This window comes from Clinocottus analis, unplaced genomic scaffold (assembly GCF_023055335.1).
Source record: "Clinocottus analis isolate CAN_PGR_092001 unplaced genomic scaffold, fCliAna1.0.p SCAF_14, whole genome shotgun sequence".
Taxonomy (NCBI): Eukaryota; Metazoa; Chordata; class Actinopteri; order Perciformes; family Cottidae; genus Clinocottus; species Clinocottus analis.
Window position 1 is genome coordinate 10,380,424 of NW_027175865.1, and position 16,292 is coordinate 10,396,715.

At 41.2% G+C, this 16,292-nt stretch overlaps 3 protein-coding genes across 3 annotated transcripts; all 3 read left to right on the plus strand.

Annotated features, from left to right (window-relative positions):
* The first annotated feature begins 539 nt into the window (after nucleotides 1-539).
* LOC137784763 (4-galactosyl-N-acetylglucosaminide 3-alpha-L-fucosyltransferase 9-like) lies at nucleotides 540-1,869 on the plus strand. The gene is made up of 2 exons (XM_068575665.1): nucleotides 540-553; nucleotides 760-1,869. Exon 2 carries the CDS (start codon nucleotides 764-766, stop codon nucleotides 1,841-1,843), a length of 1,080 nt encoding a protein of 359 aa, XP_068431766.1. The 5' UTR covers nucleotides 540-553; nucleotides 760-763; the 3' UTR covers nucleotides 1,844-1,869.
* Nucleotides 1,870-3,681: 1,812 nt separating this feature from the next.
* LOC137784767 (4-galactosyl-N-acetylglucosaminide 3-alpha-L-fucosyltransferase 9-like) lies at nucleotides 3,682-4,812 on the plus strand. Its single transcript, XM_068575670.1, has one exon. The coding sequence runs from the start codon at nucleotides 3,682-3,684 to the stop codon at nucleotides 4,765-4,767; it is 1,086 nt and encodes a 361-aa protein (XP_068431771.1). The 3' UTR covers nucleotides 4,768-4,812.
* Nucleotides 4,813-11,442: 6,630 nt separating this feature from the next.
* Nucleotides 11,443-12,535, plus strand: LOC137784766 (4-galactosyl-N-acetylglucosaminide 3-alpha-L-fucosyltransferase 9-like). Its single transcript, XM_068575669.1, has one exon. The coding sequence runs from the start codon at nucleotides 11,443-11,445 to the stop codon at nucleotides 12,520-12,522; it is 1,080 nt and encodes a 359-aa protein (XP_068431770.1). The 3' UTR covers nucleotides 12,523-12,535.
* Nucleotides 12,536-16,292: the final 3,757 nt, after the last annotated feature.

Sequence of the window (16,292 nt, forward strand, 5' to 3'; positions counted from 1 at the left end):
CCAACAACACGGGACACCATACATGTATTTTGAGTTTTCTTACTGATGAAATGTGAAAGGAAATTGCTGAACCAATAAACTTGTCCAGTGTACAGAAAGAGTAAAAGAGTAAAAGTCAGTCAAGACAACTGCCAAAGGTGATGAGCAGATTTTGGGTATGTACATGCACATGGAGATTTTTCAGATACCCAATGTACGAGCTTTTCTGGCAAAGGCCTGCGTGCCTCCTGCTGTGAGAAAGGATGGCATTGAACAATTCCCAACATGGAAAACCAGACAGAGACGCAAGCACTGCACAGGAAATCACTTCTCTCGTACATTCTCCCATCTTTAGGAAACATAAAGTGTTTTTGCTTACCAAAAGGCAAAATAAACAGGTTGTAGGAAGGTTCCTTTTTGGGAAGAAATTAGAACCAAACCAACTGAAATGTTTCAAATGTTCCAAAAGCAATGAAAATCATTTGTAATTGTTTCTAAAATAAATATTGTTGTGATCGATACATTGATAAATATGCCTGATCTATGACAAGAGAAAGAGACATCCAGCCCTGAGACTCTGTGGGAAGATGAGGAAATTATTTGTTACTTTTAATTTTTGTCTGTGAGAATTGTCATTTCTTTCAGACAAAGTAAAAAAAAAAAAGAAAAAAGATTTGGACACAAAATCCATAATTGTTCATCTTTTGGACTAACGATTTAACTCTGTTTGCTGAAACTCCTGAGGTAGTTATCTAAGTGTATGCTTCACTCTCTACTTCCACAGATGACGATGCCAGCTTCCAAGAAAACATTGTGCTCAGGAATTATAGCCGCCATCTGCCTCATGGGCTCTATTCTGGCATTTATTCTGTATTTTGAGCCAATGTCTCCCGTTTGCCCCCCTACATTATCTCAAGAGGAATATCGTCAGGTCGTGGAGCCACATGAAAAGCCCATAGTCCTGCTGTGGTTCTGGCCTATCGGTGTGAAGTTTGATTTCAAAGTCTGCTCTAGCTACTTCCACATTGATAGCTGTGTTCTGACAGATGATAGATCCCTCTACAGCAAGGCACAGGGAGTCATTTTCTACCAAAAAGATATAAACTGGAATTTTTTAAACATGCCGCAGGACCCGCGTCCATCTTTTCAGAAGTGGATTTGGTACAACGTGGAGTCGCCGAGGAACACAGGAAAGGTACCGGGCCTGGACCACCTGTTCAACTTAACACTGAGCTACAGAAGAGACGCTGACATCACCGTCAGGAATGAGCTCACAATCAGACAGACAGTGAAAGATGACTTTGTTCTGCCCAAGAAAGACAAACTAGTGTGCTGGATTGTCAGTAACAACCTGCTTTATACTGGAACGGCTGTGAGAGAACAATATTATCGTGAACTATCCAAACGCATCAAGATCCACGTCTTTGGTAAAGCTTATGGAGGGCCACTTTTGAGTTACGATGAATATTATTCAACCATTGCTAGCTGTAAGTTTTACCTCTCATTTGAGAACTCGATCCACAGAGACTACATCACAGAGAAGGTTAACGGGCCCCTCGTGGCGGGGACGGTTCCTGTAGTTTTGGGTCCGCCCAGAGAAAACTACGAGCAGTTTCTTCCCGGCGACGCCTTCATTCACATAAATGATTTCCCAGATGCAAAGTCACTGGCAGACTTTCTGCTCAACATGAATGATGAGGCGTACGCACGTTACTTTGAGTGGAGGAAGTTCTTCACAGCCACTCCTCATCTGCTGTCAACCAGCAATGAATTCATTTATCCTGTCTGCCTCGCCTGCGACCACATTTCAAGAGACCGAAATTTCCATGTCGTTCATGACCTTTATGAGTGGTACTTTACATAAAGACGTCAATGAGAACGTTGTTTGATAGTGGCTCATACGCGCAGATAGATACTTGAGGAAGCTGCACACTGTATTCTCATTTGAGTATTTGTGATCAACTGGCTGAAATAAGCCATGGGAATGTTGTACGTTTTGGAAATGTATTGTCTCTGTAGTAGACAGTTAGCTTCAAGACTTAAAGAAAGGGAGAAACAGCTCCTCTGTCTACTTATTTGTGCACATTAGAGGTGATGGTAGGCTGATTTTGTTAATAATGTAACAATTTGGATAACCTATAAACTTTGTTTCTCAACACTTTCATGTAATCATCTCCCTATCACTTGTTCAGTGTCAATTTTGATAACCACCTATAACATTTGATTGACTTATGATTATTTAACATTTGTTTTACTATGTAGATGTAAAAGTTTTAACCTTCTCTATTTGTATAAATGTATATAATCACAATAAAGGCTTTAATGTTCATATATAGCACTGTCACTGATTCAGGTAATTTTACAGACAACAACATCTTATATCTTTGTACTGATCATCATATTTGATGTCAAATAATGACTAAACATAAAGATTCTCGTTTCAACAAATGTTTAAAAAAAATACTCAACTTTAATGAAAATAAATTGTTTCAAACATGTTTTAATGACTGTTGGGTCTGACGTTGCTGTGCAACATGAATAAATCGTTCCACGTTTCTGCAAAATCTCTGTCTTCTGTTTTGACAGTCGAAGCTTGTCAAGCAGCACCCACAGTTCATCACTATAATGAACTGTGTGAGTAACTCAATACGTGCTCTAAAGTTAGAAACGTGTCAATCAATCTTGTTGTTTTTGTTGCATGTTTTTTGTCTGCCGTATGGTTCTGGAATAAATAAAACACACTAGTGTAAAACCATCAGTCAAAGTGCAAGACTGTTGGAGAGGTACCATACAAACTGTAACTCAGAGATAACTGTGGTTACAGTGATGTCCAGTAGTCTCAGTGAGAGCAACAGGTGGTGCACTCCGTATCATACAACTTGTGTATTCTCCTCACAACGGTGCGCCTTGAGGCTCATAGGCGCCGTCATTTGTTGCGATTCTAAGGACGCTAGTTGGGTGCATCAATGCAGTGTTACGCCTTGAAGGTACTTCAGGCTTTTAGTACTTCGGTGATAAGATCATTAGAGTTTGCAGTGATTACAAATTGCTTTGATTTTCTCAAATACGCCGCCTGGTAGAGATTTAAAATGAAAATATCCATTTAAAAGTGCAGTACCTGTGTGCGGCCGGGTTAAGCCCCTCCCATTGCTAAAAAATTGTCGGTGTTAATGGATTGCTGCGTTACCGCATTTATAGTTTGGTAAAGTGCTCAGTCCGAGTTTAAATATTTAGACACATAATATGCCATGCTTCAAGACTACTACTCCGGCTTTCTGTCACAATGTTGACCTTGAAACAGTACAAGCCATGTGCATTATTATTAATCCCGGAACCGTTCACAGGCCCATGTGAGACCCAAAGCCTCCTTTTCCACTTGTGCGTATCGCTGTTCTGTTACCTCAGCAACTGCCTCAGTGTCCCACTTCTGACACCATGTTGTGTTTTTTAATACACATAAGATGCGAGAACAAACTGCTCTTAATTGTAACTCTTTATCCCTCCGGCCTGTCACTCGGTCTCTCCCGATACAGACCCTGTCCCCAGGTTGTGCATCCCACCAGAATCCCCCCTGGGTCCTAAGTCCCTACTTGTACAAATTCTTATGAACATCCATGAAACATATGTGAACATAAATGTACCAACATACATTCATAACAAATACCACAATTTTGACAATTCCTCTCTCCTTGCAGGTTTAAGATGGCCTCAGTTTTGTATGTTTTACGAGCCACCCTGACGGCGATTCTCCTGCTGGCTGGACCCGTAGTCTTGGTTTTACAGTATCTCCAGTCATCTCCAGCTCCAAATTGTCATCGTCCCCCGGCTCCTTCAGGATGGCGGACAAAGCAGGCGAACAGCTCGGCAGTGAAACAGCAGACAGACAAGCCTGTAATGCTGCTGTGGTTTTGGCCTGAAAACAAAAGGTTTGATCTTCAAGACTGTAAGAAGCTTTTCAAAATTGACAGCTGCCACCTCACAGATGATAGATCTTTGTACTCCAGAGCCCATGCAGTTTTGGTGTTTCACAGAGCTATTCAGGATGACCTCTCCAACCTCCCCACCTCACCTAGAGCCAGGTTTCAGAGGTGGATCTGGTTCAACACAGACTCACCGAACAACACACGCAGGATCGAAGGCCTTCAAAGACTTTTTAACTTAACCTTGAGCTACAGGAAGGATGCAGATATCCAGGTTCGGTGGCGACTTACTTACAAGAATTCAGGTGAAAATTTTGTACTTCCCAAGAAGGAACGATTGCTTTGTTGGATTGTGGATAGCGGCAACCTCAACACAACATCAGGGGAGAGTTACAGCTACTACAGAGAGCTTATAAAACACATGAAGGTGGATGTTTTTCACAACTCTGCCAAAGGGGAGAACTATTTCTTGACTATTAGCAGCTGCAAATTCTACCTTTCCTTTGAGGATTCAATCCACAGAGATTACATTACAGAAACGTTCAATGGACCTCTGGCAGTTGGCACTGTGCCGATAGTTTTGGGCCCACCGAGAAAAAACTACGAGGACTTTGCCCCGGGTGAATCCTTCATACATGTTAACGACTTTCCTAATGCCTTAGCACTAGCTCAGTTCCTCTTGGGCCTGGATAAGGATCAGGAGGCTTACATGAGATACTTCCATTGGCGACGATTCTATACTGCAAGACGTCATCTTACTGAGGAGAAGTATGCGTTTGCACACGCTATCTGCCAGGCCTGTCGGCACGTTGGCATGAACAAGGAGTACAGGGTTGTAACTGATCTGTACAAATGGTTGTTACTGTAGTGCTGTTATTGATGTACTGCTCCTCTGAACTGAATCTATTCAGAGAAATACTATTAAAAAAACTGATTTATTTGGGTGTTCAGGTGATTATTCAGTGTCATGGGGACACTCATGTGAGAACTGCTAATTCCATTACCTTGATATTGTATTGGGGTCAAGACGGACATGAACATGATATTTGAGTAAACATTTTAACTTAATATTGCCTCGTTTAAGAGCAACCAATTTACAAAATGTGTTCTTTTCATTTTGAACACCAGGGTGTCACTATTAACCACTATCTTGTTGCTGGCATGATAATAATACTTATAACGGAACAACATTGTCAAGTAGAGTTGAGATCCCAGAAAAGCTGGCCTGAGTGAAAGGCAGATTTACTGGACTATGAGATCCCGCCGAGCAACATAGAGCAAAAATATGAAAAAAAATAGTATAACCTAAAAGTTTTGCATTGTGTGTTGTGATTTAATAACCAAAAAGTAATATCTAATGATGATTCTGTTGAGTGATAGTACTGAGCTGGTGGAAAGTGTTAAACATTTCCTGATACAATCGGCTCAGGAAGAACCAGGTTGCGTGAAGATTGAAGTAATCAAGTTCCTCTTTTTCGTCAAAATGTGTGAGTTAAATTATTATGAAGAATGGTGCCATTAAGCAACTGGGTGTGAGAATGAGCGGTAGGGGGGAATTACACAACTGAAGGACCTAAAAAGAGAGGACTCAAGACATTGTTTTAGTAAACTAAACAAACAACAGTTTCTCTATGTCTGGGTTGTCAGATTTGCTGCTTTTCTTTGTTTTATATTATTGTACATTCAATATATTTGTGTTGAGAGAGGATTTTGATGGGGGACATCGTCCAATACTCAGCTGAGGACAATACAACATCTTCAAGCACAAGCATTGGAGAACTTTGTCTCTGCTCATGGAGAAGGATCTCAATCTTGGGCAAGAGGATAACAGACAGAGCTTATTTTCCCTCGACAGGCGGCAGCTGAGGAAAACATAATATCGTCCAGGACAAGTTGGAGAACTTTGTCTCTGCTCACAGAGAAGGACCTCAATTGCATCCCGCCTGCCGACAAAGGATTAAGGAGGACAATGTTTACTGGGACTTTTTATGGAGTCAAGAGATTGCACAGGGACTTCTTTTTCCTCGGCTCGGGGAGGAAGGTGTCTATGCCGGGGCCAGCAAAGGAATCTCCTTCTCCCCTTAAAGAATTAATATTACAAAAAGGACTTACTGGGCCCAGTAAGGACTTCATGAAGGGAATAATTAAGAAGTTGCTATGTCTGAGCTAATAATTCTGCAATAAATATATAATCTGCATTTAAAGCAAAGTAGTCCTGAAAGTTTATCCCATAAGAGTACTAGAAAGTACTTGTGGTTGTAAAACATTAACTATTACTGTGTGCATAACATGAATATAGTTCTGAACGGTTATTCTAGTTTCTAGTCCACTAAACAGACCCTTATATATTATTTTCAGCTATTTAAACTTATCCTGGCACCTTACCAAGAGCCAAGGTCCATGAAAGGAAAGCTGCCATTAACTGACGTTGTTAACTGATGTGATAATTATGACTAAAGTTGTACGTCAAGGGTCAAAGTCAAGTACTTTTAGTGAAGAGATTCACTGAACACTTCAAACACTTTAATCAGCGAAAAGAAGATTCTGTAAATGCTCACATTATTGGACATTAGCATGTTTCAAGGTCTCAAATGTCTCGTGGAGCTGAATCAGGTTGACGAAGTAATTCATCTGTCCGTCTGTCTGAGAGAGAGAGAGAGAGAGAGAGAGAGAGAGAGAGAGAGAGAGAGAGAGAGAGAGAGAGAGAGAGAGAGAGAGAGATCCAATTTCACTGTGACTAGGACTAGGGACCGCTGACTCTGCCCTGGGACTCATACTTGCATTTCTTTGTGTGTGTGTGTGTGTGTGTGTGTGTGTGTGTGTGTGTGTGTGTGTGTGTGTGTGTGTGTGTGTGTGTGTTCGTGTTTTGCAGCCCCTGCTGTGAAGTGTTTAATAGTTAATAACAGCCTTGTTTACTTGGCAGTATCTGCTGCCCACACAGAATACTGCTCAAATGCTGAGAGACGTACAACTTGAAATACAGGAAATAAATACAAATCACAGTTTGGATCTTTCAACACTATTAACACAAAGTTTTCCTCACTTGTTTGAGAACAATTTAGAAAATATCCTTGTTGTTTTTAGTAAAAAGAGGGACAATGCTGGGAAGACGTGTGCTTTGTAATAAGGGTTGGTGTCGTGCAATGAGCTCTGGCTTCAGCCTGCACCATTTCAGCTGTTAGTATCTGCCTATAAATATTTTATTAAAGCTTAAAGACCCAATTAAGATCTGTTCAATAGTAAATAATATAACACACATTTACTTAGTGGTAACACAAAACATTTATCAGGAAGTTTCACACAGTGATTGTTAATTTTATAAACACATTCTCACACCCAAAATGTCAAATAGCGACGCTTGGTCAGTGTCCCTTGGCTTTGGAGATTGATACACTCGGTACTCCTGGCCTTAGTTTGCATTGTGTCTTATAGTATTTTTAATATATGCGTGTTACATGCATACTGTCCTCTCAAAATAAACTTCCTGTTTTAATGGAAGTTAGGTTCAGGCAACCAAAACACTTAAAAAGATTTAGTAAAAGAGTGCTTCATGAGTCATGTGACAATGAGGGGCCGAAATCCTCGTTCTCGTCATGCTCTTGCTAACAGACACACAAGCTTTAATTGGTCAAACTGCATCCTGTTTCCATCCATGTGTTTAACAAAGACATTTCAACGGCCAGACAGGCAGTGAAACTCACCTGACTTCTTTTTTATTGAGGTATTTAAAGAATATGTAGTGAGTGGAATCTCATCACAAAACAGGAGGAGAATAATAAAAAAAAATGCCTGGGGTTAATGATTTGCTTGAACCCAGTTTCCAGTAAATTCTTCAGCTATCTTCAACCACAGATATGTGTAAACTACAGCATAGACAGTACTTGAGCAGGAGGTGAGACTTTGACTGGTCCAGTCTTGTCCTCTTTTTGTCCGACAATCACACACGGTAAGAATCTATGGATTGTTTTTATAACCTCTATAAAAACTAATAATGCAACAGGAAATAAGTGATGAATAATCCAAACTCATGTTTAACAGCAAAGTAGTAATCTGTGCAGAGAACATTTTACTTTTTTTCATTGGAGGTATTGCTTTGTTACTGTATTTTTGGTACATAGACGACATGTTTTTTATCTAACAATATTTTGCAAAGTAATAAAGATAATGTTTGATAAATACAGTGGATTTAAAAGTTAAATATTTTTCTCCCTACTAAGTTGCTGTACATACACTTGTGACTAATGCATGACCTAAGATCACCACATAGTTATTCACGCAAGTGGCAGGATGTTAATAGCTGTTAATAACAATCTGCAGTTGTAGATGATAACACAAACATGTCTACACAATCTGTCTTCTTTCAACGTGTGAGCACTGCCTAGGATGTAGTTGTGATAATATCATTTGTTTTTTCACTTATTTATTCTTTTACGGACAATTTGAGATTGGGTACATTTCCAACAGGGATGATTATATGGTAGAACAATGGGCAAGGCATTGATGGAAGGGCATGGGTGTTGTGGAGAAAACATGGGTGCTATGGAGACAACATGGGTGCTATGGAGACAACATGGGTGCTATGGAGACAACATGTGGCGATGAGTTCATAGGAAGAGGCAGTTTTGTGCCCAGTGTGAAGTCTCCTTTTCAGTCCACTGAGGGAAGTGGCGTGCTGGAAACAGAGAAACAGTCAGGACTCTGGAGCCTCTTCAGCTTCTGCCTTTGATCCTCGCTACGTGGCAGCGTCTCATACAGACGCTGCCACAAAGGCAAAATTACCAACCTGCTCACACGAGTCACACAGATGTTAATCATTTGTTTTCGACCTCTTCAAACCGAGTGCAACAGGAAAGAGAGATAAAAACTTTGTGGCTCTAAATGTGTCTCAGTAAAGAATGAAACCTATTACAACCTAAAACTATTTATCTTTTTCTCAGGAAGAAGAAAGTTTGAGAATTGTCTTTAATGGATTAAATCTGACATATCTTAAAGGAATAGTTGGACATTTTGGGAAATACACTTGTTCACCTTCTCACTGAGAGTCTGGTGAGAACAGAAATACCACTGTCGTGGTCATATTGGTCTTGAGCTTGAATTAGAATAACTACAGTAAAACAATTAAGATGCTTTGTCGTCTGAGTTTACAGAAGCAGCACTGGGAGACTCTTTTTTCTCTGTAAAGGGACACAACTTTTTAAAATAATAAATGATGATGACAAGGTGACAAGGATCAGCACAGCAACACAGACATTTACATATGCTCTAAATTGCACTGTTGGAAAATTAACAAAAAGTTAAAACAACAAAAAATGAGCGAAGCTGCTGGGGACAGAGGAAGTGAATAAGTGTTGATTTGAAAGGCAGAAAAGGAGAAAGAGATGTGTGTACACAGGTAGGAGGTGCACCAGGATGTGGTTAGATATTCCCAGAGGAGGGAGGGGTGTTGAAGTGTATACCTCTTTGACGTTGACATAGAAGAGATCCAGTGTTGTATTGTCCGTGGTGTGGGCCCTGACATGTGACATAATTTAGACGGATCACAGATTAAACTCCATATATTTGATTTGTTTTCTGATTCACCATCTGACAAAACACATTCTTCATTTAGACAAAATTGTTTGTCTTTTCATAATCTGTTAATTTCCTCAATAACTTTTATTATGGCTATAATTGTAGTAATTTTCAGCGTTGAAGAGAAACCTTAATCATATTCTCGGTTATTTTAAAATGACGTCACAATCAGAATTTCAAAATATACCAAACCCAAAAAAATCATGAATTATCCCTGCGTTAATAAGCAGGACACAGATCACAGTATAAATAACACACTCTGGATATAAATAATCACTGCAGTTTTGTAGCAGGTAACAGACGACAGAGAGAAAACACCAATACTCCTGCAGTGACGACAACTGTGTCCTTATTAGTACAAGTAGTAGTTTAACATAATTAAATCATCTAGAAACATATCATTTTAATGGGATGCAAATGACTGTCACGTTGTTGGATGGCACTTCCTGCCCCCTTTCTCCCTTGCCACTGATTGGCCCAATCCACCATTACGGACTCACAGACTTTGAGGTGCGCTCTTGCGAAGTCCTTGACGGTTTAAGGGTGTCCCATTGGCAAATTGTGGAGTGCCTGAGGGCTCTGTGGCGAACATTTTCAGCCCCTTATGAACCCTTTCTGTAAGTCAACATTAGATGCTGACTTTGCCTAAGGGAATTACCCACAATGCATTACAACGTGAGTTTAACGCGCAGTTCCCAATGGAAGAATGGAGACTTAAAAAAAAAGGTAAACAAAGAGGCATATATATATATATATATATATATATACATATATATATATATATATATATATATTCTGTACATTCATCACACATTTTATTTTCACAAAAACGAGTGAATAAATAATATAAAATGACTTCTCATCTTGTGAGGAAGACGTTTAAACAAGTGAAAAAAAGAATAAAATAGATACATAATTGTACACAATATGTTTTAATGTAGTCATGTGACGTTGCAGTAAAGTGCTGTTCCATTCATATTTACACCAGCTCAAACCTCACAGACTCTCACACTCAACCAGTTAGCAGCTGACATCAGTGAGTCTCTGAGGGTTCAGAGTTTATTGAGGGTTTAGGGTAGAGACTGGGATTGGGCCATTGATTATTCCCTCCACCTGTCTGACCCCTCCCTCCTTGTGTGCTTTTCACTTTCTTGTTAAGCCTCGCCCTGATTGTTTCCACCTGTGCCTCGTAGCTTGTCTTACTGTGTATTTAGTCTGTCATCCCCCTGCCTGTTGCAGGATCGTCTTTCTCTAGTCCGTGTCGCACCCCTGCATGTTTCGTCACCCAGATCGCTAGTTTTTCTAGTTTTGTTCTTTTGCTGTTGTCTTTGCTAAGTGAAGAACATTTTGGATTTTTGCCTTAAATGAACTCCTGTCGTCTCCTTCAGCCCTTGAGTTTTTGCTCTTCACAACAGGAGGTAACCTGATATGTATTTCTGACGGCAGTGCGGGATCGGCTTTTCACGCTGCTAAGGTAATCAAACCAAGACCACAATATATCTGAGGGTTATGTTGCTTTTAAAAGATGATTTGACATGCTAAATAATTGTCAGAACTGATGGTTTGATAAGCCCCCAAAGACACAACTTGAAATGCAGAATTTTTCAGCATTGATTTGATGTTGACATGGGGAACAAACAAAGATCTCCTGCTGAAAGATCGCTGCTTGTTGGACCCAACCAACAATTCCCCCTGAAATGAGGTTGTTATACTTCCTCATTAATGATTATGTGCATAAGATATTAAATTAGTTTGTGGGATACGCAAGAATTACGCTGTAATATTTTGTGTAGGTATAGCTAATGAATGTTGGAGGGAATCTGTCTGCAAAGGCCTTTTATACCTTCAACTTGGCATCAAAAAAATGCATATTGTTTCCCGAGTTAAACTTTTGCATTAAAGATTTAAGTATTTGCAACTCCTGAAGTAGTTTTCTAAGTGTATGCTTCACTCTCTACTTACACAGATGATGATGATGATGCCGGCTTCCAAGAAAACGCTGTGGTTAAGAAATATAGCTGCTATCTGCCTCATAGGGTCTATTCTGGCATTTATTCTGTATTTTGAGCCAATGTCTCCCGTTTGCCCCCCTACATTATCTCAAGAGGAATATCGTCAGGTCGTGGAGCCACATGAAAAGCCCATAGTCCTCCTGTGGTTCTGGCCTATCGGTGTGAAGTTTGATTTCAAAGTCTGCTCTAGCTACTTCCACATTGATAGCTGTGTTCTGACAGATGATAGATCCCTCTACAGCAAGGCACAGGGAGTCATTTTCTACCAAAAAGATATAAACTGGAATTTTTTAAACATGCCGCAGGACCCGCGTCCATCTTTTCAGAAGTGGATTTGGTACAACGTGGAGTCGCCGAGGAACACAGGAAAGGTACCGGGCCTGGACCACCTGTTCAACTTAACACTGAGCTACAGAAGAGACGCTGACATCACCGTCAGGAATGAGCTCACAATCAGACAGACAGTGAAAGATGACTTTGTTCTGCCCAAGAAAGACAAACTAGTGTGCTGGATTGTCAGTAACAAAGCCCCTAGCACTGGAACAGCTGTGAGAGAACAATATTATCGTGAACTATCCAAACACATCAAGATCCACGTCTTTGGTAAAGCTTATGGAGGGCCACTTTTGAGTTCCGATGAATATTATTCAACCATTGCTAGCTGTAAGTTTTACCTCTCATTTGAGAACTCGATCCACAGAGACTACATCACAGAGAAGGTTAACGGGCCCCTCGTGGCGGGGACGGTTCCTGTAGTTTTGGGTCCGCCCAGAGAAAACTACGAGCAGTTTCTTCCCGGCGACGCCTTCATTCACATAAATGATTTCCCAGATGCAAAGTCACTGGCAGACTTTCTGCTCAACATGAATGATGAGGCGTACGCACGTTACTTTGAGTGGAGGAAGTTCTTCACAGCCACTCCTCATCTGCTGTCAACCAACAATGAATTCATTCATCCCGTCTGCCTCGCCTGCGACCACATTTCAAGAGACCGAAATTTCCATGTCGTTCATGACCTTTATGAGTGGTACTTTACATAAAGACGTCAATGAGAACGTTGTTTGATAGTGGCTCATACGCGCAGATAGATACTTGAGGAAGCTGCACACTGTATTCTGTTTTAAGTATTTGTGATCAACTGGCTGAAATAAGCCATGGGAATGTTGTACGTTTTGGAAATGTATTGTCTCTGTAGTAGACAGTTAGCTTCAAGACTTAAAGAAAAGGAGAAACAGCTCCTCTGTCTACATATTTGTGCACGTTAGAGGTGATGGTAGGCTGATTTTGTTATTAATGTAACAATTTGGATAACCTCCTATAAACTTTTTTTCCTGAACACTTTCATGTAATCATCTCCCTATCACTTGTTCAGTGTTTTCTGTAGCAAAAGTTCATCTCACAATAGTTAAACCGTCCTCTTAACATGTGTTGCCAGTTTATTTATTGCAAATAGAAGATCCAGTAGGACCCGGGGCCTGTCTTACAAGGCTGGATGAACATACCCGGGGTTTCCCTCACTTATCCAGCTGCACTTAACCAGATGTCCACGATCTCGCTTTTTGGTCTCTCAAAGCCAGTTATCAACTCGTTAAGTCAACCCAGAGTGTCTCATCTAGATCTGTGTTCGCGCACACAAAAGGGGCGGAGTTTACTCCGTTAAGCCTAGTTCATGCTTCTGCGTCAGATCATCGGCGTACCCACGGCGTCTGTACCGCGTCGACGCACACCCCTACGCCGTAGCCTGACGTGCACCTCCCCAAAATCCTAACTACGTGTAGCATCGACGCGGACTGCAAGCGCTGTGATTGGTCCGCTCAGAACGTAGTTTCTAGCAGTTCCTTTTTTTTAATTTATTTTTTTTAGTGGTTGTACAGACTACTAAATGTCTTATCGGTCGCTTGCGCTTCAACATTTGCAATGTTAGCAATTTCTCTTCAATATTGATGAGCTCCGACTCCAAATACAGCTGCTCCTCCTCGGTCGCCATTGTTTACTGTTTTTAATGTGACCGGAAGAAAAAGCAAGGATTCAGCTATAACCCCTGAAACCACACAGAACAACTCGGTCCCTCGATGCAGAACTTTGAATGCTCAATGACTGCGTCACGCTGACGGTGTAGGTACGGCGTCGACGTGACGCAGAACCATAAACTAGGCTTTACCGGGGCAACGTATCCCGCTAAGAAGTGAACCAGCTTTGTGAGATGGAAAACCCAGAGTTAATCCAGAAGTTACCTCACTAAACCGAAATCCAGCTTTGTGAGACAGGCCTCAGGTGAGGTAGAGACAAAGAGGCTTTTGACAGATTGCGTCTAGTATTTGCTTATCTGTGATGTCCTTTGTGCCTTTTTTATTATGTTTTTCACAGGCACCTCAGGAATGGATAAATGTTGGCACTAGTAAGATAGAGGGGGTGATGCAAATATAGGTAAATACAAAGGGACTGCTTCTGGGAGACTGTTGTTACTCTATACATGTATGATCCTGGCTGATAATGTCAATATCTTTTATGAATTAACAGTGCAAGGTGACATGCTTTTACATTTGTTTTAGTGTAGAGAGGTAATAGTTTCAATCATTTATGTAAAACTTTATAGAATGAAATGATAAAATGCTCCTAATGTGAATGTCACTGAGTCAGGTAATTTTACAGGTAACATCTTGGCTCTTTGTACTGCTCAACAATGCTTTTGTCAAATAAAAATTCTTGAGGAATTAAAAAAAATGCATGTGGTGGGAGAGGTAGATGACTGATTGAATCTTTTTAAAGAATAAGTTCTGGTCATTCACACACTTTTGCTCCTACAGGCTGTTGGTTGGGGCCCCTTGTTGCCAGAATTTACCTTGAGGCCTTTCCAGACCTCGCTGATGTGCTTATGCTACAGCTGCTCCTCCCTCTTTGTCCTGGACACTACTCCCTGGTTCTCCTACGTTCCCTCTGCAAAGTCCTCAGCTCCTCATTTTCTGACCGAAAAATCCTCATCTCTTGGAGGAGTGTCTTTATTTCAGGAGTGATCCAGGATTTGCTTTTTGAAAAACATCGTACAGTCCTGGTGAGTATGGGTTTCTCAAAACAAGTTTGTCGTCTGTTATGCAATCTGTGAGACTGTCGATGTGATATGTCCTCCCGCCGGCATCACTGACTACTGCCGACACAGTTGACTCAAAACAGTCCTTCAAAGCCTTCTCTGCTTCATCGAACCATCGTTTGACTGAGTTACAAATGGCTGCCTGTGTACAAGAGGTGTGTACACAGGCAGGAGGTGCACCAGGATGTGGTTAGATCTTCCCAGGGCAGGGAAAGGTGTTGACGTGTATACCTCTTTGACGTTGACATAGAAGAGATCCAGTGTTGTATTGTCTGTGGTGTGGGCCGTGACATGTGACGTAATGTGTGAGTGGGCAGAGTGGAGGATGGAGGGGCAGGGTTAGTTACCTGAGAGAAAGAGGAGGCCTCCTTCTTCTTTTCTTGGTTTTAGGTGGCTGGCATCCAAAATGGTGCATCATCGCTACCCACTGTCATGACTTGTGAACCAGAAAAATCCACTTTTCCATCCTCCCAAAAAAGGGGAGAAAACAAAACACAAAATAAACAAATAAATGATTTAAATAAACTACATTCAAATATAACCAAATAAAGAAATCAACATACAAAGCCAGCCCTGTCACCTTCAGCGCCCTAAATTCTTCCTTTCAACCCTGTCTCCTTCAAATACTGCAGCACCTTTCCTGCCCCCAAGGTTATTGCATCCCTCACTTGTATCCCCCTCTTATGCCAACCTCCTCTGCAGCCTCTGTCGCTCCCTTTTGTACTTCTGGCAATGCCAAATAACATGCTATGCTGTTTCTGTGGTCTTGCAGTGCTTGCATAGTCCTGTTGGGTGTTTTATTTAATATTTGCATTGTTTTGTTTAGCCTTGTGTGCCTAATCCTGATTCTGGTCAACATACTTTCCTCACCAGTGCTCAACGTGGATGCCCTTGCCAACCTTCTGTATTTTATACAGGTGTCTCCTGCCTCCCACCCGTGCTGCCATTCCTCAATCACGTTTCTTTTAATTATTGCTTTTGCTTCTGCTTCACTAAATAAAATGTCCCTCTTACTTTGACAATCCAATGCTTGTTTTGCTAGCCTATCTGCTGTTTCGTTTCCCTTTGCAGGCACCCACATAAACACTGCCAATATACCCAAATGTTTTAGACGAAAAGTGCTTCGTATATTTCGTTGATTAAATCCTGCCTGCTGTGAGATGTGAGTGATTGTAATGACACTAATGTTGAACTGGAATCCGAACAAATGATGACCTTCCTTATCTGACCCTCCTCCACCCACTGTAGTGCTGTTAAAATGGCCAATGTCTCGACTGTGTACACGGACAAATGGTCTGACGATCTCCGCTTTACCTCATAGTGATGAAAAAACAGTTCTACCTGTAATAGGATCTTTAGATCCATCTGTGTATGCCAGGGTAAATGATTGATATGTTGTTTTTAGCCTATTCTCCACCTTTCCTGCTATATTACAAATGTTTTAAGAGCCTGGGTTTTGTTCAAACTGAGAAAAGTATCTGATACATTTTTGTCTACTATTCCACGCAAAGCAGTCCCGTTTAGCCCTTTCGCTTTCCCAACATGGCAGGAGCACCTTTGGTCGGGTGCTTGTCCAGGGCATGCCCAATAGCGCAACATTAAGTGCTTACGTCTCAACTGCAGCGGCATCTCCTCCACCTGAGGCCTGTCTCACGAAGCTGCGTTAACATACCCGGGGTTTCCCTCAGTTATCAAGCTGCACTTAACCAGATGTCCGCGGTC

Bases quoted from the DNA above. Each gene is read 5' to 3' on its own strand.
- LOC137784763 (XM_068575665.1), top strand. From the start codon at position 764: ATGACGATGCCAGCTTCCAAGAAAACATTGTGCTCAGGAATTATAGCC.
- LOC137784767 (XM_068575670.1), top strand. From the start codon at position 3,682: ATGGCCTCAGTTTTGTATGTTTTACGAGCCACCCTGACGGCGATTCTC.
- LOC137784766 (XM_068575669.1), top strand. From the start codon at position 11,443: ATGATGATGCCGGCTTCCAAGAAAACGCTGTGGTTAAGAAATATAGCT.